This window comes from Schistocerca cancellata, chromosome 1 (assembly GCF_023864275.1).
Source record: "Schistocerca cancellata isolate TAMUIC-IGC-003103 chromosome 1, iqSchCanc2.1, whole genome shotgun sequence".
Lineage (NCBI taxonomy): Eukaryota > Metazoa > Arthropoda > Insecta > Orthoptera > Acrididae > Schistocerca > Schistocerca cancellata.
Genome location: NC_064626.1, coordinates 777,856,695 through 777,878,091, shown reverse-complemented (window position 1 = coordinate 777,878,091; position 21,397 = coordinate 777,856,695). Strand labels below are relative to the sequence as shown.

General features: G+C 38.7%; 1 protein-coding gene across 1 annotated transcript in view; it reads left to right on the top strand.

Moving 5' to 3' along the window:
• The window catches only part of LOC126162267 (methyl farnesoate epoxidase-like), a 143,477-nt gene that overhangs the window by 52,769 nt on the left and 69,311 nt on the right, over nucleotides 1-21,397 (top strand). Inside the window, exon 3 of the mRNA XM_049918665.1 lies at nucleotides 8,743-8,995. Within this exon, the coding sequence (XP_049774622.1) occupies nucleotides 8,743-8,995 (253 nt within the window). The remainder of the gene's footprint in view (nucleotides 1-8,742; nucleotides 8,996-21,397) is intronic.

The following is a 21,397-nucleotide window of genomic DNA, read 5'->3' as shown; positions in this document are numbered from 1 at the left end:
CGTGCATGTACAGTGGACATGTGGACAAACATTTTGGAAAAGGTCTTACCTATCTGTTACTGCACACTTTACTTATCAAGAATAGGCACAGTGACATATGGTATTGGTGACCACTCACTTTACTGACAAGAAAAAAAAATCTGGTGAATTTATTAAGAAGGAATTGAGGAAATATTATTTAATCAGCATCTTAATAAGATTTCATTTGTCACTGACTGAGGTGCAAATTTATGTAAGGCATTGCAATTCTTTCAGCATTACTCAAATTATGAACACAAGTTTGAAACACACTTTTGACAATGATTATTTGAAAAATGAAGTTGCAGTGGTTTCTTCCATGATTTATACTGCTAAATATACTACCTGTTCCATGAAGAAAACTAGTGATGTGACATCAGTATAGATAAGCTTGAAGTCAGAAACTGACTAGGTGAACTACTTATCTAGAATACTACAGACTGTAGTTAGCAATATGATAAAATCATGGAATTGCTTATGGAGAAGGGGGTCTCTGAAAAACTTGCTGCTTATGACAGCACAAACTGAAAAGTCATTGTAATACACGGTTTGAAGACACAGAGTTACAGTTTCTTGTTTAATAGGCATGCTGCATGTCCAGTAAATAAAAGTCTTCCTTAACTGCAAAATGATGTTTTCAGTATCACACATATTTTGGCAGTACAGTTTAACTGCCTTATTATTGGTTACAAACTGTAAATACTATGAGAATTGAAAGAGGGCTTTCCCTGCCTTATAGAGGTGAAAGTCAGCATTTTGATTTTGTGCAAGATAGTAACATTTCTGATCCTGCCCTTCTGATTAGCAAAAATTGTGTCTGTTTCTGATAGAGATGACTAGTTAAATATGGTGCAACACATTTATGATGGTACATCAGTTCCAGGTAAGCTGGGACAAAATTATAACATGATAGTAATATCTTATTCTGTTTTTGTGACATATGTAAATATTTATTTTATGTCGTCTGTGCTTACCGGCTAAAAAAAGGTAGTGTTTTCAGAGTCAATACACTGTGTGTCATGTTATACTCAATCTGCCCATGAGGTTGAATGGATAGCGCCAATCTTGGCGATCTGCTTGTGAGGTGAAAGCATAACAGTAAAATCTTTCCTAAGCTATCTAATTTGGTGAGAAGAAATTTTTGTGGCCCAGCTTCAAATGTGGCTAGTAAATATATTACAGTAGGCAGAGAACCTCGTTTTGGACACATGAAGTAGACTTGATCCAAAATGAGTTAGACGATATTCTAACAATTCATTGTAATTACAATGCTAACAGAAGAATTCAGAAATGATTTCCTCTTAGATTTCTAATTTCTTATGTGATCAAATTTACATACGAAAATCTGAATCAATAATGCAGATGATGTTATAAAAAGAGAGCATTTTTATTTTTCACTCTTAGACCAACCATCATTGCAAAAGTTGGTGTCTAGTTAGTTACTTAATTATCTTGTGAGACTTTAAACTGTTTCAGAATTTTTGTTATTGTGTAAAGCAAGCTATTTTCTCTTATGGTTCATAAATACATCACAATTAGATATTACCATTCATGTTGAGATTAGACATTACCATACAGGAATATTCATCCACAGCGTAACTAAATTGATCTGAATGTAGTTCCATAAGGTGGTGGGTGTGTATCAGAAGTAACATCAACCTGCAGACTACTATTACTATTACTACTACTACTACTACCACTGGTATTACATTCACAACAGCATTGCAGTGGGTGCACCAGGCCCAGCAGCCTCTGTCCTCCTCATCCCTTGGTACCTCATTCAACTATAGCCTGCTCACTCCAAGCATTCACGCTTATGAACACCGTGCCTGAGCGTAGTGTGCTCGAGTGAGTGTGAGTGAGCAAAATGCCAACTTGCAGACCTCTAGCAGGCAAGTGCTTAACCAACAGCTATCCAAAAGCATGACTCACACTCTGTCCTCACAGCTTTACATCCACCATTTCCTTATCTCCTACCTTCCACACTTCCCGCTAGTTCTCCATTAGAAGTTTGGAAGGTAAGAGATGAGGCAAAGTTGGATAGAAAGCTGTGAGGACTGGTTGTGAGTCATGCTAACACAGCTCAATCTCTCTATCACTTGCCCATGAAAGGCAAAGGGCCAAGGTTTCAGTCCCAGTCTGGTACACAGTTTTAATCTGCCAGGAAGTTTCAAATCAGTACACACTCTGCAGCAGAGCGAAATTTCACTCTGGAAGTCTGCAATATCATAATATTACCCAGTATTAAGTTAATACATTTTACTGAACTTCACCAAGACATAAACCCATTGCTCATCACTGAATGAAGTTTATATTTTTCTGTCCTGCATTGTCATCAGGTAAATAACAATTTAACTAAATCTACTTTGTACTACTAACAATAAATATCATTAAGAAACAAATATAGTGGGAACTATTGACTCCAATTTACCTCATTATTCACCTGGACTCAAGAATTGTTAAGCACAGAGTTTTGTTTAAAATGTGATCATTGATGCCTATTTCCAGTACTAGGAGCTCATTTTGTGTGTTTGAAATTGCACAACATGAGTCTTGACGAGATTGGAGCTTATAGAATCTGCTGTGGAACAGTTGCAGGCCTATTTGACTATCATCTGTGCTTTGTATAGTATGATTCAGTTTGAGTTCTTTAATAATATTCTCAGTAAACACTAAAGATTTTGAATAATCATTTACAATGATTGGAATATGATTTGTGTAGGGTATGGACTGGAGTGGATCCAATACTGAAGACTATTTTTCAAGCATGAAGGATTTCACTAACATGGACAGGAGTGGATCCAATACTGAAGACTATTTTTGAAGCATGAAGGATTTCACTAACACCATAATAATTTAGTATTTAGTTACCCAAGTAGAATTACATGGTACACACAATTAAAGGCCCTGTTGGGGTCACAGAACATGTCTCCAGCACAGTTTATGTTGTTTATCTCTGTCAGAAATTCATTTGTAATATCATATATTGCCTTCTCTGCAGATGATCATTTACTAAATCCAGAGTTAGAGACAGCAAGCTACTGTATGCTGTGAACAATGTGTCAGTTTTTTAATGGAGGAGACACTCTAAGAAACATTTTACATGTCAGAAAAACTTAAATGGACCTGTAATTGGATGTGATTTGCTGATCTCCAATTTTAGAGATGTTGCTAGTGCATGTTTAAGTCTGTCAGTAAATATTCCTTGAGCCATTGATTGATTACAAAGATAGCTCAAGGGTGGTTCTATCAAATCAGCACAATATTTTAATACTCTAATAGAAATGGCATTAGAGTAAGACAAATTACCATCATTCATCAGTACAACAAAAATTTCATTTAGGGTTGGTAATGTAATAAATGAATAATCTGCAAAAGGTCTGAGGTTACTATTATATTTCCTGCAAGTTCATTAATTTATAACATGAATAGCAAGGGTCTCAACACCCTTCCCTGGAGCACACCTGAAGTTACTTCTAGATCCGACAATGACTCTCCATACAAGGTAACATGCTTCATCCTACCTACCAGCAAGTCCTCAGTCCACTCACAAATTTTGATTGATACTCCATATGATTGAACTTTTGACAATAATCATAGGTGTGGTACTGAGTCAAATGTTTTTTGGAAATCAAGAAATATTGCATCTACCTTACTGCCTTGATCCAAACCTTTCAGTACTCATGTGAGAAAAACGTGAGTTGGGTCTCACATGATTGGCATTTTTGGAATGCATGCTGACTGGCATCGAGGAGGTCATTCTGTTTAAGATTCCTTATTATGTTTGAGCTCAGATTATGTTTTAAGATTCTACAACAGGTTGATATCAAGGATACTGGATGGTAGTTTTGTGGACCACTTCTGCTTCTCTTCTGGTAGACAGGTGTGACCTATACTCTTTTTTCAAGAGCTGGGCCTGTGTTCTTCTTCAAGAGATCTATGATATATTATAATTAGAAGAGGGACTAGCTCAGCTGCAAACTCAGTATAAAATCTGTCAGGGATTCCATCACACCCAGGAGCTTTGTTCAGTTTTAACAATTTCAGCTGCTTCTCAACACCGCTAACACTAATACTTATTTCATTCATCTTTTCAGTGAACTGCAGATTACATTGGGACAATTTTTCTGGGTTTTCCTTTATAAAGGAACATTTGAAAATGGAGTTAAGCATATCAACATTTGCTTTGTTACCCTCAACTTCAGTTCCTGTCTTATTCACTAGGGACTGGACACTAACTTTGGTGCTGCTAACAGCCTTTACATACAACCAGAATTTCTTTGCACTTTACAAAATATCATTTGACAGTATTCTCATACCATATTCATTGAAGTTGTCATGCATTGCTCTCTTGGCAGCCAAACGTGTTTTGTTCAGCATCTCCCTATCTACAGTCCTGTGCATTGTTTTACATCTATTATGCAGTAGTCTCTGTTTCTTGAGAAGTTTCTTTACAATGATTGTATACCATGGAGATAACATCCCATTATGAACTGTTCTGCTGGGTACAAAACAATCATGTGCAAAGTTAACTATTCTTTTAAACTTGAGCCATAGTTCCTCCATGTGCTCCTGCCCTCTGCTGAAAGTTTCAAGTTCCTGATTGAGATATAATGCTACCAATTTTTTATCTGGTTTGCCAAACATGTATGTTTTTGTGCTTGTTTTAATTGTCCTTTGTACTTTGGTAATCACTGTTGCCACTATCACATCATGGTCACTGATACCAATTTTGATGTGATCATTCTTAAAGAGATAAGGTCCTACATTTGGAGTCAGTTGGGTGTTGGGAAAAGTAGTGTTAAATAGTGGCAAGGCCATGGGCATTAGGGATGTAGAGGGAGGTTGCAACAATATTAATGAGCTGGGCACCATGTGGTAAAGAAACAGGAAGAGTGAAGAGTAGGTGGAGGAAATGGTTGGCTTATTTTATTGAGAAGGGAAAGTTATGGTAGAAGCCTGAAGGTGTTGGTCCAAGAAAGCAGAGATTCTCTCCATGGATGAACAGTAACCAGCCACAATGGGTCATCCTGGCTGGTTGAGTTTCTGAACTTTAAGAAACGTATAGAAGTCAGGAGTGCAGGGACTGGTAATAGTGAGGAGAGACATTCTGGGTTGGATGTAAGGATTCTGGTGAGACTGGAGATTCTGTTGGATTTCTGGAATTAGGTCACTTTGGGAGGATTTGACAGCTGCTGGAGTCTCTTTGACAGGTAACACCTACAGTTCAAACCCATAATGGTAGAGCCTTTGTCATCAGGTAGGATTATAAGATAAGGAACAGTTTTTAGGTGATGGGTTAAAGTTCATTCTGAAGTTGTAATGGCAGCTTCCATGTTGAGAGATTTGGGGAATGATGGTGAAGCATGCTTTGAGGTCAAGAAATTCTGGAACGATAAAAGCAAGTGATTTAGGGGCAGTGCAGATGGATTGTAGTTGGATGGAGGAATGAACTGAGTTATTTAGGATTCAACATTCGCTTTGGCCAATTATGATTGGTAGGGTTGATGGCAAAAAAGTGTATCCACTGTAGGGGTTGGGGGAAGGAGAGAAGATCTTTAACAAGTCCAGCATGAATGAATTTGGAAGTGGGGCAAAAGGTAAGGCCTTTGAAATGGGCTGATACTTCTGTTAGACTGAGGCTTTTGGAGGAAAGGTTCCTGACAGTGTTTTGGACCTGTTTAGACTCTGTATTCTGTTTGGTGGTTGGAGGGAGTTTCAGTGTAAGAGTGACTTGCAGGAATTTGGGACTGCAGAGCAGGAGAAATTTATGGATGGAGAAGAGATAATGCAATGAGATTTGGTCTGATTTACATGGTTTCGCAGGACCAGGTTGGTGATAGCTATGGACTGACGGAATTTGAATAGATAGAGATAATTGTGCAAGGAGTAGTTGCAACCATAGATGAGTAATTTAATGGCAGAGACATTTGGCAGGGTTCCATGAGCATTACAAGAATGCAAGTACAGTATTTGGGGATAGGTTCAGGCCAGAGATAAGGAAACTTTTCTATCATGGTGATGATAGAAGAAGTAAGGATCCAGGGTGGAGTATAAAAAACGCATAAAAATCCACAAAATAAGTAAAAATAAGCGTGAAAAATCGCAAATAGGACTGAGTGAATGAACCATGACAAAAAGTGAAAGGTGAAAACGAACTAAAATTGACTTGAAAACACAATAAGATTAATGATAAAAATAAATAAAAGAGTGATAATGTGGAATCCAGGTTGGTGGCTGAATATGTGTGAAGAGAGGGGACAGCAGATGTAAAAGGACGGATTGTGGTTAGTATGTGCGTGCTGGAATAAGGAAAGAGAAAGAGGGTGAGGTGGGGTTGGTTTGGCAGATTATAGTTCAACAAGTTCATGTGGTACAGGAAAGTACAGAAAATAAAATGTGAAAATTCAAGAGAATTAGGATGAAAGAATGATAATTTTGAAGTCTGGCATCAGTTATACTGGTGGGACTATTGTGGCACATAAGATGTTGCATCAACAATCAGTGTGGTCAAATAGCCATGTGTTGTGCACAGACAAGATGATTTATACAGTGGGAACCACAAGTCAGAGCTTGTGCAGTTTGGAAGGCAACATGTAAAACACAGGAATGACGAGAAAGAAAAGGATGGATACTGAGTAAAGTAATGTGTTAGAGGGTAGTAACAAAGAAAAATAGTGCACGTTAGTGGGATGGAAGAAAAGCCACTAGGAAAAATCACAGAATGGGAAATTCAGGATGGAATAATGACAGTATTAAGGAAAGGGCAGATTGCTACTCATCGTATAGAGGAAAGATTTGAGTGACAGACAGATGTGACAGAGAGCTTGCTATACATTTTAGCTTTTGGCCAAAAGGCCTTCTTCTATAGTAAAAAATACACACACATTCAGACAAGCACAACTCACACACCCACATGATCACTGTCTCTGGTCACTGAGGCCGGACTGCATACAGCAAATGTGCCTGATGGGAGAAGCAGTCTGTGGGTGGTAGGGGTAAGGAGGAGGCTGGTACAGGGAGGTGGAGCGATAGCAGGGTAGTATATCTGTTCTTCCTGAAGGCCTTAACATTTTCCGCACTCCCAAATACAGTCATGCGGGACTTATTAAAGATTTTCTCTCCTTCAACCAGTCCCTACAGTGCAAACACTTTTTCACCACCAACCCTATGAATCAGATTTAGCCCAAAGCCAATGTTGAACCCTAAATGACTCAGTTCACTCCTCTATCCAGCTGTGATCCATCCCTGTTAACATTCCAGAATCACTCATGCTAACATTCCAGAATTTCTTGACCTCAAACCTTGCCTCACCATAATTTCCCACATGGAAACTAATCTTATATGTGCAGAAAAACTGACCTCGACCTTACAATACTATCTGCCAACAAAGGCTCGACCACTGCGGTAGGCAAAAGGGCTTCACCAGCTGTCGGATTCGTCCACTTATGAACCCTGCCTCAGTAGCCCCATTCCAGAAATCTGAGAGGATCTCTAGTCTCTCCTCAAATACTGAGGCCCATCCCAAAACCTTTTCAATGAGTCTGTCTCCTCAGACCTGCCACTTCCCACACTTCTACCTCCTATATGCTTCCTAAAATCCATAAACCATCCCACAGCAGTAGTCCAAGGCCCACTGAATCTATACAATATCCTTGTCCATCCTTATCCCACATCTGCTCCCAAATCCTTGCCCTGTATCCCTGTAATAGACCTAGATGCACGACCTGTCCCATACATTCTCCTACCGCTACCCACTCCAGTCAGGTGACAGGCAGGGCTGCCTGTGAAAGCAGTTGTGTGATGTACAAACTAAGCTGCAACCACTTTGCTGCTTTCTATGGTACTCAAACTTCCTTAGTCCCTGTCCTTCACCTACCTGTTCCCTTCCTTGCTCCCACTCTGGCATTAAACAGCCTTCTATTCCACTAGCGCACCCAGTAGTCTTTTTCCGCTTCTCTACTTCTCTTCTTTTCTACTCCCCCCCCCCCCCCCCCCCCCCCCCTCAAACCTCACAATTACACATAACAGTCCTACACTATCCCCACTGTATCCCTGTGCACTTCCACAAGCAACAGTACACCTTCCCCCACTCCTATCCCATTATCCCTCCACCTACCTGCTCCAGGCTCCCCCTTACCATCTTCACCCACATATTGGACAGTTGCTGTATGAGATGGTGGTCATGAGTTTGTGTTTGGCCAAAATTGCAAATATATAGCAGTCTCTGTGTTGTGTCTGTTGTGACTCATGCTCTCCTCTATACGGTGAGTAGCAGTCTATGCTTATCATAATATTTTCATTATTCCATCCTAGATTTTCCACTGTTTGATTTTAAAAATTTTATTTTGTGAATAAATCTTTTTTGATGTGGACTGTAAAATTCTCAAGGCCATTACAGCTAGAGCAAAAGAACACTTTTACAGAGTTGGGGAAGGAATTGGACTTTGTTGTTTGATCTGCATTTTCACTTAAAATTTTTTAAGAACTTCATAATGAACTTTAGGCATGATGCCTTCCAATAATTAATCACTATGGTCTCTCATGCAGTTAAAACTTAATAACTTGTAACACAAGTTATATATTAACAATGAAAATATTACTGATAATATAATGTAAATGAACAGATAAAAAAATATACATTAAGGATACTGTAGTGAACTGAAGCTATATATTAGTTCATAAACCGAAGAGCTAATTTCCAACTCTGGTGTGTCACCACAGGAGTGGTTTTTACAGATGGTACACACTGGCTTGAGCAACGTCGATTCCTGCAAAGGCGACTACGTGATCCAGATATTGCCGCTGAGGCCTGTGACCTTGTTGATGACTTGGCTAAGCGCTGCCAGCATCCTGTACCAATGCACACAGCTTTCGATATATGTGTCCTCAATTCACTTTGGGCAATGCTGGCTGGTAAACGTTTTGCATTGAATGATCATCGTCTCTCCGAGCTGCTAAACATTGTCCACTCAAGGTACAAGCTATTAGTATTATGCTTAAGAGCTGTCATTGTTATTATTTAAAAGTACTTTTGTATTCAAGACAACTAGTATAGTGAAGTTTATATTATACAGTACAGTACAGTTGTTGTTGTTGTTGTTGTTAGTTGTGGTCTTCAGCCCTGAGACTGGTTTGATGCAGCTCTCCATGCTACTCTATCCTTTGCTAGCTTCTTCATCTCCCAGTACCTACTGCAACCTACATCCTTCTGAATCTGCTTAGTGTATTCATCCCTTGGTCTCCCTCTACGATTTTTACCCTCCATGCTGCCCTCCAATGCTAAATTGGTGATCCCTTGATGCCTCAGAACATGTCCTACCAACCGATCCCTTCTTCTGGTCAAGTTGTGCCACAAACTTCTCTTCTCCCCAATCCTATTCAATACTTCCTCATTAGTTATGTGATCTACCCATCTAATCTTCAGCATTCTTCTGTAGCACCACATTTCGAAAGCTTCTATTCTCTTCTTGTCCAAACTATTTATCGTCCATGTTTCACTTCCGTACATGGCTACACTCCATACAAATACTTTCAGAAATGACTTCCTGACACTTAAATCTATACTCGATGTTAACAAATTTCTCTTCATCAGAAATGCTTTCCTTCCCATTGCCAGTCTACATTTTATATCCTCTCTACTTCGACCATCATCAGTTATTTTGCTCCCCAAACAGCAAAACTCCTTTACTACTTTAAGTGTCTCATTTCCTAATCTAATTCCCTCAGCATCACCTGACTTAATTCGACTACATTCCCTTATCCTCGTTTTGCTTTTGTTGATGTTCATCTTATATCCTCCTTTCAAGACACTACCCATTCCGTTCAGCTGCTCTTCCAAGTCCTTTGCTGCCTCTGACAGAATTACAATGTCATCGGCGAACCTCAAAGTTTTTATTTCTTCTCCATGGATTTTAATACCTACTCCTAATTTTTTTTTTGTTTCCTTCACTGCTTGCTCAATATACAGATTGAATAACATCGGGGAGAGACTACAACCCTGTCTCACTCCTTTCCCAACCACTGCTTCCCTTTCATGTCCCTCGACTCTTATAACTGCCATCTGGTTTCTGTACAAACTGTAAATAGCCTTTCACTCCCTGTATTTTACCCCTGCCACCTTCAGAATTTGAAAGAGAGTATTCCAGTCAACATTGTCAAAGGCTTTCTCTAAGTCTAGAAATGCTAGAAACATAGGTTTGCCCTTCCTTAATCTAGCTTCTAAGATAAGTCATAGGGTCAGTATTGCCTCACGTGTTCCAGCATTTCTATGGAATCCAAACTGATCTTCCCTGAGGTCAGCTTCTACTAGCTTTTCCATTTGTCTGTAAAGAATTCGCGTTAGTATTTTGCAGCTGTGACTTATTAAACTGATAGTTTGGTAATTTTCACATCTGTCAACACCTGCTTTCTTTGGGATTGGAATTATTATATTCTTCTTGAAGTCTGAGGGTATTTCGCCTGTTTCATACATCTTGCTCACCAGATGGTAGAGTCTTGTCAGGACTGGCTCTCCCAAGGCCGTCAGTGGTTCCAATGGAATGTTGTCTGCTCCGGGGGCCTTGTTTCGACTCAGGTCTTTCAGTGCTCTGTCAAACTCTTCACGCAGTATCGTATCTCCCATTTCATCTTCATCTACATCCTCTTCCATTTCCATAACATTGTCCTCAAGTACATCACCCTTGTATAGACCCTCTATATACTCCTTCCACCTTTCCTGCTTTCCCTTCTTTGCTTAGAACTGGGTTTCCATCTGAGCTCTTGATGTTCATACAAGTGGTTCTCTTATCTCCAAAGGTCTCTTTAATTTTCCTGTAGGCAGTATCTATCTTACCCCTAGTGAGATAAGCCTCTACATCCTTACATTTGTCCTCTAGCCATCCCTGCTCAGCCATTTTGCACATCCTGTCGATCTCATTTTTGAGACGTTTGTATTTCTTTTTGCCTGCTTCATTTACTGCATTTTTATATTTTCTCCTTTCATCAATTAAATTCAATATTTCTTCTGTTACCCAAGGAGTACAGTAAAGTTGATATTGTACACCACAATGATAATTGCAGCAAGAGTATCTGGCCATTTAGTCTGCCTCCTTCCTTATTTGTGCTTTGTTTGTTTATTTTTTCTCTCTTTATTATCTTTCTTTTTTCCATGTCCCTTCCTCTGTACCCTCTACTACCCCAAGCTTCCTCAATATAGCCCCACTCAAAATATTTTATCTGATTTTATCATGTTGGAACTTCCAGGAATGTGTAATTCACATATTATATAGATTTGCCAGTGATCATAATTACAAACAAGCTAATACTAACCAGGCGCATCCCATAATTGACAGCAAGCAACTCACAGCTGAAATGGCTCACAGCAGTATGGAGATGCCATTTTCACAAAACCTGAAACCCTGCTCCTGTCAACAGCATATACATTGGAGAACGAGATCAAAATTTTAACTGAACTTTCCAAGTGCACAGTTACATCAGTCTATAAGCTACCAAACTCTGTTTTTTCCTTTGATGAACCAGTGAACTTAAGGAATGAGAAAGTAAACTTTGTGGTGAGAGATTTTAATTGCTACAGTACTGAATGGTGATATGAACACAGTGGCAATAAAGGGGAGCTGCCACAACATTGGACAAGTGTTAGTGAACTGTCTCTTATTCATGACAGTAAACTGCACCTTCCTTCAACAGTGGCCATTGGCAAAAAGGATACAATCCAGATTTGATTTTCATCGCTAATAGTATAGCACAACTAGCACAATAGTGCTTTAAAACAGTATGCAATCTGATGCCAAAGTCTCTCTACAGATCAATCCTGAGTCAGATTAATCCAGCTAACCAACCACAGTGTGTTCCCTTTCATTCTAGATATAACTTCAAAAAAGCAGACTGGTCAAAATTCTCTTCTGTACTGGATGTCATGGTCCAAAACATCAAACCAGTTCAAAGGCATATGATCAGTTCACTAACAATGTCGAGAAGAGTTCCTGTAAGTGTTTTCTGCATAGATCAGGCTCATCTGAACTGTGCCCCTGGGACGCGAGCAGCTGTGATTGCACAAGGCCACCACCCCAGGCAAATTCGTATGTTATTGCAGTGGCTGAGCTGTGTCGCTTAGCTGACTGTGCGGTCCGCCTCATCGTACCACTGTATGCGCACTTCGTACACAAGCAATGATATGACACAAAGTCATTAGTCAACAGACATAAAACTACAGTGGATCAAGATGGATGGTCAACAGCAATAGACAAAAAAAAAGGAGGAGTGGCACATCTGCACTATTTAAACCCGAGTGGGAAATTAATTTCTTTTTTACTGCTGTTGAAAGTCGTGTCAAATGTTCAGTATGTCATTGGAGCCTCATGTATTAAAAAAAGTACTTGACTGAACAGCACTTTAATAGCTGTCACAAAGATCAGTTCGAAAATTTGTGGCAAGAGGAACACCAGTCAAAGCTTGAAGAACTAAAAGAAACTTTCAAACAGTATTACAGTGAAGTAATTGTTTCCTATTGTATAACTCTTTATTATTTATAGAGATGATAAATAAAACTTTATTTTATATTGTGATGTCTCACTTAGCTATATGCCAATTATCGAATATCAGATTATCAGCAACAAGGAATATTTCTTTCTGGTTAATTTTTATATTTGAGTTGCATTTAAGTTTCAGGTGCATTATTTTTGCCACTTTCTGAAAAGCCATCACACACACTCCCTCAGTCAGCAAATTGTCATTAAGAGTCATTCTTTGCTTTTGTGTATTTGTGTTTTGATGGATGGAAAAACATATATTGCAGTTTGATCTACATTTTCAATTAATTAAAATTCAAATATTCCAAGAAATAAAAACTTATTTTGCAACCACATTTTGCTATCCTTGCTAGCATCTATGACTGCTTTTTAGGGGAATGGGAGGAAAATGCACCTGAAACCAACCTTTCTCTGTTAGTTGTTTATCTGGGTTTCAGTGAATGAAACAATTAATTGTTTAAATGATAAACGTGTTTTAAAAACAGGATTTTATAAAATTAATTGTAAGTGTATGGTGGGAAAAGTTTGCATGCAAGTTACAAATGCTAGCTGAGCATTGTGAAAGCAGCAAAACCCTTTGCAGCTGGGATTCTGATCAAGGATCGCCTGGTTGACCCAGGAGCTCATATTTGTCCAGCAGACCTCATGGAAAAATTTGAAAAAATAGCTCTTTCACCTCCAACTGTTGCTCGCCAAGCCAAAGATATTGCCTCAGATATGGAGCAGCAATTAATGGAGAGAGCAGCAAACTCCATTTCATTTTCTGTCACTCTTGATGAGTCCACAGATGCTGCAGACATATTTTAGCTCATCATATGTATCTGGGGCACCGACGACAGTCCGTGTGTCATGAAAGAATTTCTTGACCTTATACCATTAAAAGACACAACCACAGGTTTGGATATCTTTCTAGCCTTGGAAAACATGTTTTAGTCAATGGGTTTAAAATGGGAATGCCTGACCAGTATAACAATGGATGTAACCCCCGTGCTACAAGGGATACGCATTGGATTCCTGGGTTAGGTCAGGTGACAAATGGCTGAAGTCAGCTGTTCCTTATTCACGGTAGTCCATTGTCTGATACACCAGGATGCACTTTGTGTGAAGATTGTCAACATAAGAAAACGTTATGGACACAGGTGCTCGAAATGTTAATTACCTTCGCTTGCATGGGCTCACACATTGCCAATTTAAAGAATATCAGATTGATATCGAAGCAGAATACCAAGACATCCCCTACCATGCCAAAGTAAGATGGCTGAGCAGAGGGAAGGCGCTTCATCAGTTTTTCTCCTTGAGGGATGGAATCACTACCTTTTTGGAAATGATAGGACATCCAGAAGAATTACTTTGTGATCCTAAGTAGGTGGCAAATTTGGATTCTTTTGGTGACCTAACTGGTCATTTAAATACTTTGAATATTTCACTCCAAGGCAAAAATCTCTCTGTTGTTGGTTTAGTGCAAACGATTCAAGCATTTAAAAAAAAAATCTTATTTTGTGGGAAAAGAGTTGTGCAAGAAGGACTGTGGACACTTCCCTGCATTAGACAGTGTTAAGGAATGCTGTTGTCATTTTCTAGAGTTTTGATTATTTGTTCATTGTAGCACATTACTGCTGTTTCTGTAATTTTACCTGCCTAGACATAATGCTTTCTGTTTAGTAACTTATGATCATTTAGATATTTCTTGATCCTGTGCTTCATCAATTTTTCTAATATTCTGGAAAATGTCAGAAGGAGTGATACTGGCTGATTGTTTTCTACCTTATACTTGTTACCATTTTTAAATAATGCCTTCATTGATGAGATTTTCAGTTTTTCCAGAAACACTCCTTCGCAAAATATAAGTTGCCCTTCTAATCTGTGAAACTTTAATTTTATGATAGAAATAGGTGCCTCGTCTAATCCTGCCAATGTTTTAAGTTTCAAGCTTTTTATCACTTTTAACACTTCATGTTCATTTGTTGGCTCCACCACATGCTTCATGCAGCTTTTGAACATACTGGTTTTTCTTGATTTGTAGATTTACAGCTTCATGAGGAAGTTGAATTGATGAAGCAACTGTTTATAAAATTTGGCAATTTGTTTTTTTTTAATACTGAAATTCGTTACATTTTTGAGAATGATATCCTTGTCTTCTCATTTCTTCCCTGTTATAGTCTTCACAATATCCTTATAGCTTTTGATTTGTTTTTGACTGTCTTATTAAGCTATCATTACTGATAAATTTTGCCTTGGCAAGTGTGAGTGTGTCCAAGAACAGACAGTCATATGTATCAATGCCCTCTCTGTACTTTTTTGTGCTCAGAATAAGATTTATTGCTTGCCAATGACAGTGCCCTAGATTTGGCTCAGTTTTGGAGAAACATTATCTGAATGAAGATTTGGTAATGTATTTTATTGTATTTAATTGACCCAAGAAGTCATAATATTGTACAATTTGCACATATGATATTGGACAAGTCAGTATACATTTTTACAAGTAATTTTTATAAGTTATTTTTACAATTATATTACTGCAATTTTAATTGTTTCATGAAAGTTTGTTCAGTATTACAAGAAGGTAATAGACATTGCATTGTACTTTCACTTGTTCATACTTGAATATAATAAGGCCTATGTGATCAATTATTAAGAAATTTGCTAACATTTATTACCTTTTTCAAAACTTCATTTACTGTGTAAAAGTTTTGTTCGAAAAGAAAGTTTTTTTAATTTATATGTGAAATCTATTGATATTTCTGTCTTCTTTTTGGTGCATTATTATACATCAGTATCCCAACATGTAAGACACTCTTTTGGTAACAAGTTGTTGTGGACTGAAACTTATGTAAGTCAGACTGCTGTCTTGCTTTGAAGCTATGAATGTTCATTTAACATTAATGAGCCATCATTGCTTAATGGGTAGGCTTTAACAAATTATATAATACTATAAATGTAGACAGATGACAGTGTCATAATGCTATGTTTCTTGAAATGTTGCCTGCACGATTAATTATATCTGAGATTGCATATTATGTGTACTGCCCCCCCCCCCCTCCCCTTTTTTTTCATTTTAAAGATATTCTGTTGCAGGGTAAGTTCCCCCAGAATATGATCCCATACTGTAGTATGGAGTGAAAGTAAGAATAATGTACTTGTGTAAGGACTAATTTGGTGATTGACTTGCTGAGTACCCTTGGAATATAACACACAGCTGACAGCTTATTTGAGATATAACTTATATGTGTGTTCCATTTTCTTTCTTCAAGCCATATACCAAGAAACTTAATGAAGCTCGCACTGGAGAGCTCTTAGTTGATTAGGAACAAGTTGGAAATTTCAGATCAATGGCTGAAGCTTATGTAGGTTGTTTTTGCACATTTATGATGAGCTTGTTCTCACTGAACCACTCACTCAATTGTGACATAAGTGGTTTAACCTTATGATCATGGTCAACTTTGTCTGTGCCTGTCACCAGAGTACTTGTGTCATCTGCAAACAGTGTCATATGCCCTGAAGTAAGCTTTGCATTAGTGTCATCACAATATAACAGAGACAGTACACCATATTTAACAGGTGTTTTCTCAGAGGAGTGCACTGATGAACATCAGTATTTTTTTTTCAAATTTCATAATTTCATTTCAACTTTTTGTGCTCCATTTGATAGAGATGATTCTAACCATTGGTTTGCAGTTCCTCTCATATCTTTATTAGTTAACTTTCTAAGGAGTGTGGTGTACTCAATAATATCAAAACCTTTAGACAAATTTTAAAAAATACCAGCAGTAATTTCCTTACTATCCAAAGATTTTAAGGTTGTGTCAAGATATTCATATACTGCTGTGGTTGTTGTTTCAGCTTTTATAAATCCATGCTGGTGCTCCAATATCAAAGAGAATCTGTTAATAAAACTTTCTAATCTCGTGTACAACAATTTCTCAAATATTTTTGAAAATGTGCTGAGTTGTGCTACTGGCCTGTAACTAGGTACATCATTTTTCTTTTTGTGGAGTGAGATAATGTAAGTTATCTTAAGGTGGCCAGGGAAAAATCCTTTACAAAAGGATGCATTAATTACAACTGTTAATGGTTCTATGATGTATTCCTCACAATTATTTACGATAAAATCTGGTATGTTGTCACTGCCACTAGAGTATTTATTTCTTAGTGTTTTTATAACTGTGAGCACTTCAGTGTTTGAGGCTTTGTGGAGAAACATTGATGCTTTTATGGTTTCCACACATGGTGGGTGTTGAGTACTGGCTCTGTGGCAGTTCTTCTTTATCAGATTTTCAACTATTGTACTGAAATAGTCATTAAAAGTATTTATGATTTTTTCTGGTTCTGATGTCAATTCACCATTTAGATTCAGTTTCAAAGTTTAGTTTACAGCACAATGTTTGTTGTTACTTTCAGTTTTTACATCTTTGCAAATGCCTTTCATTTTATTTTTAGGTGCTGTCATTAATTTATCATTATATAACTTTTTTGCTTCCTGAATTACTTTTCAGTAGACAGCACAGCCAGACTTACAGTATGTTCTAAACTTATCACAACATGGCAGACAGTGTAAATAACAAGTATGTTAGCTCGGGAAACATAAATGTAAATTGAGCGAAAAATGTATGACATACATAAAAATCAGTTTTTATTACCTTAAGTGCATCGTGGGTAATATTATCACTCAAGTGTCAGGAACAAGGCTCTAGAAATAGTGAACTACTGTCACTTATGTGAACCCAAATGAAATGGTTCCTGAGTGCGATGTGCGTGATGTTCCCCCAAATGGAATTACATCCATTGAAAATGAAAATATGCCATGTACTAAATGTGAAGCTGATACTGAACATTTGAAAGAGTGCATCATAAATATGCAATCAACTCCTTTGCCTTGTTAATTTATGTATATTTTGTAATTTATGTATATATACCTATGATTGTTATACAATCATATATGTGTTTAATTGTATGTATTTGGAATACTTCTGGGATGAGGAATAAATAAATAAATAATCCTTAAAAAGTGTGTCTCCATGTGATCTGTAATTCTGACTGTAGCTGCTAATAGCTACTTGTTTCTGACTACAAGTGAGACTTGCATAACTGCTAATGATTGTTATGCATAAATCTATGTGGTCTGAGTGACTCAGTACACCTCTTTTCCCTCCATGATGAAGAAGCTAATACTTCTGAAAGCTAGGATAGTTTCTTGTACTTTAGGATAGTTTCTTGTACTTTAGGATGTGTCTGTCAGCAGTTCTTAGAATTTCATCACCTGAAGTCAAGAAACAGCAAGCCATTCTGTCTATAATTTTGTAGCTTTCTCAGCTGAATTTTTATTTTCATGTAATTATCATATTGCAAATATATCCTGTTTCTTCCATTTAATTATATCTAAAATAAATAGAAAGGATTTATTTTCCTTCATTTGCTATATTTTACAACAGAAGTCATCCAATATTATTTACATAAACATAACAAGTCCAATATCATGAATGTGATAATAAATGTGCTAAATAAATAAATAAAAATAAAATCTGTACCAGTCACAGCCAGGAGAATAATTGAACAAGCTTGCAGTAGGCTTATGGCCAACAACTTGCCCATTAATCTTACAAAGCTCATATTACATGACTGCAAATGAATCAAAATGATTCACAGTTGCCAGAAGTAGAGATCAATGGGAATACAATGCATGTGTGAAGTTTATGGGCACCCTGATGGATAAGTTAACCATATAGCTAGATTCTGCCTGCTTTGCACATGGAAATATTACTCACAGTGTTGAACGTGCAGACAGAATTCTTTGCTTAATTTCATTCAAACTGCACTGTGGCATAATATTCTGGGGAAATGTAACCAAGGAGAAAAATTATTTATTCTACAGAGTCGCACAAAAGAAAATAGTGTAAAGTTGATAACCTAACATCTTATAGAAGCCTCTCCAGGGACCTAAGAATTCTTGCACTTACATGTCAATACACATTCTCCCTAACAGTATTTGTGGTTAGAAACAATAGTAAACTTGGAATGAACTTTGCAGTCCACAACTACAATACAAGAGGTAAAAGCAATTTTCATAAACAGAGTAAAAGAATACCTTATTTTGAATTCCTTCTGCAATTTAACAGAAAATTTGTATTAGATAGTTCCTGACAGTTTATAGGCAGCAGACAGCGGTCGGCATAAAGTTATATACAGGCTTTCTTTGAGAATTTAGATAAAAACAGCAGATAAGTAGAACAGAAGGAGCAGTGACTTTTTTTCAAAGTCAGTGCTTTTCTACACATATAAAGTAATCTATAAGAAATTACAATAATCAAACAACAGAAAATCGAGGATGGAATGTAACAATATTCCGAGATGGAAAGTTGCTACTCACCATATAGTGGAGATGATGAGTTGCAGATAGGCTCATGGAATCCCCCCTAATGACCTTACCATCAAATTACCCATCGCTGGCTACCACCCCTCCTTTCACAATGACATCCACCTGTTCAAATTCTGCCAATCCTTAGCCCTCACCAATGAAGTCTGGCAAAACCATATCAACCAAGCCCAAGCCTCCCTGCAGTACCTTCTCTCCATCCACAAGATTCCCCTACTATACAATCCCAAATTCCTGAATCCATAACACACATTGAAACTCTTGCCCTGCAGGAACTTGAGCAACATGCACAATGCCACCTCAAAAAGCTCTCCATCCTGCTCACTTCCTACTCCCTCCTTGGAGTGCCACTGTCCATCACCTTTACAACAACCTCCAGACCTCCCCCATGCTCCAATATAGCTGACAAACCATGTCTTGCAGACTACTACACTTACCCCACCCTCCAAAACTCCCTCCCACCACCACACAGAATCCAGAACCTAAGCAGACCCACAACACAGTCATGAACCTTTCCACCAGAAGCCTTAGCCCCACAGAAATATCAGTCCTTTCCCCAAGGTCTCAACTTTTGCCCCACTGCCAAATTCAATCATGCAGGACTTGTTAAAGACCTTTTCTCCTTCTCCCATTCCCTACAGTGGAAACACTTTTTCGCCACCAACCCTACCAATCAGACTCCACCAAAGACCAATATTAAACCTTGTCTAACTCAGTTCATTCCTCCATCCAACCGTGATCCACCACCACTGCCCCCAAACCACCCCCTGTTAACTTTCCAGAGTTTCTTAACATTAAACCTTACATCCCCATCATTCTCCAAATCCCTCAACATGCAGACTAACCTTACATCTACAGAAATAACTGCAGTCCACCATCTAAAAACTGATCATGACATTATAATCCTACCTGTAGACGAAGGATCCACCACTGTTGTTCTGAACCGCAAGGATTACCTGGCAGAAGGATTCTGCCAGTTGTCAGATGCTTCCACCTACAAACCTTGCCACAGTGCCACATTCCAGTAATCCAGCAGGATCTCCAGTCACTACTCAAATCCTTAGGCCCATCCCAGAACCTCTCCCTGGAATCCATCTCTCTACTCACCCCTATCACTCCCCGCACTCCTACCTTCTACATGCTTCCTAAAGTCCATAAACCTAACCACCCAGGAAACCCCATTGCGGTCGGTTACTGTGCTCTCACTGACAGAATCTCTGCTCTCATAGACCGACACCTTCAACCTATTACCTGGAACCTACCATCCTATATAAAAGATACCAACCATTTCCTCCACCGACTCTCCACAGTTCCTGTCCCTTTATCACACGGTGCCCTGCACATCACTATTGATACCACCTCCCTGTACACTAATATTCCTAATGCCCATGGCCTTACCGGTATTGGGCACTACCTTTCCCAACGCCCAACAGATTCCAAACCAACAACCTCCTTCCTAGTTGCCATGACCAACTACACACATCAAAAACAGTTTTGCATTACCTCGGTTCTGAGAGTCCCAGAACCTGTACAGAATATTGGAACAGAGATCAACATAAACATCATTTCTGGCCTTTTAATTGCTCATAAAAACCACACATTGCATGTTGTACCACCATACGGTGAGACCTTCAGAGTTGGGGGGTCCAGATTGCTGTACACACCAGTACCTCTAATACCCAGTACCACATCCTTTTGCATTGATGCATGACTGTATTTGATGTGGCATACTACCTGCAAGTTCATCAAGGCACTGTTGGTCCAGACTATTCCACTCCTCAACAGCAATTCAGCATAGATCCCTCAGAGCGGTTGGTGGGTCACGTCATCCATAAACAGCCCTTTTCAATCTATTCCAGGCATATTCAATAGGATACGTTTCTGGAGAACATGCTGGCCACTCTAGCCAAGCAAAGTTGTTATTCTGAAGGAAGTCATTCATAAGATGTACACAGTGGGGGCGCGAATTGTAGGCTACGGAGACGAATGCCTCGCCAATATGCTGCCGATATGATTGCGCTATTGGTAGGAGGATGGCATTCATGTTTTGTACAGCGGTTACGGCGCCTTCCATGACCACCAGTGGTGTACATCGGCGTCACATAACACCCCAAAACAGCAGGGAACCTCCACCTTGCTGCACTCCCTGGACAGTGTGTCTAAGGCGTTCATTCTGACTGGGTTGCCTCCAAACACGTCTCCAACAATTGTCTGGTTGAAGGCATATGTGACACTCATTGGTGAAGAGAACATCATGCCAGTCCTGAGTGGTCCATTTGGTATGTTGTTGGGCCCATCTGTACCATGCTGCATGGCGTCATGTTTGCAAAGATGGACTCACCATGGACATTAGGAGTGAAGTTGCGCATCATGCTGCCTATTGCCCACACTTTCAGTCATAACACGATGTCCTCTGGCTGTAGGAGAAGCATTATTCAACATGGTGGCATTGTTGTCAGGGTTCCTCTGAGCCATAATC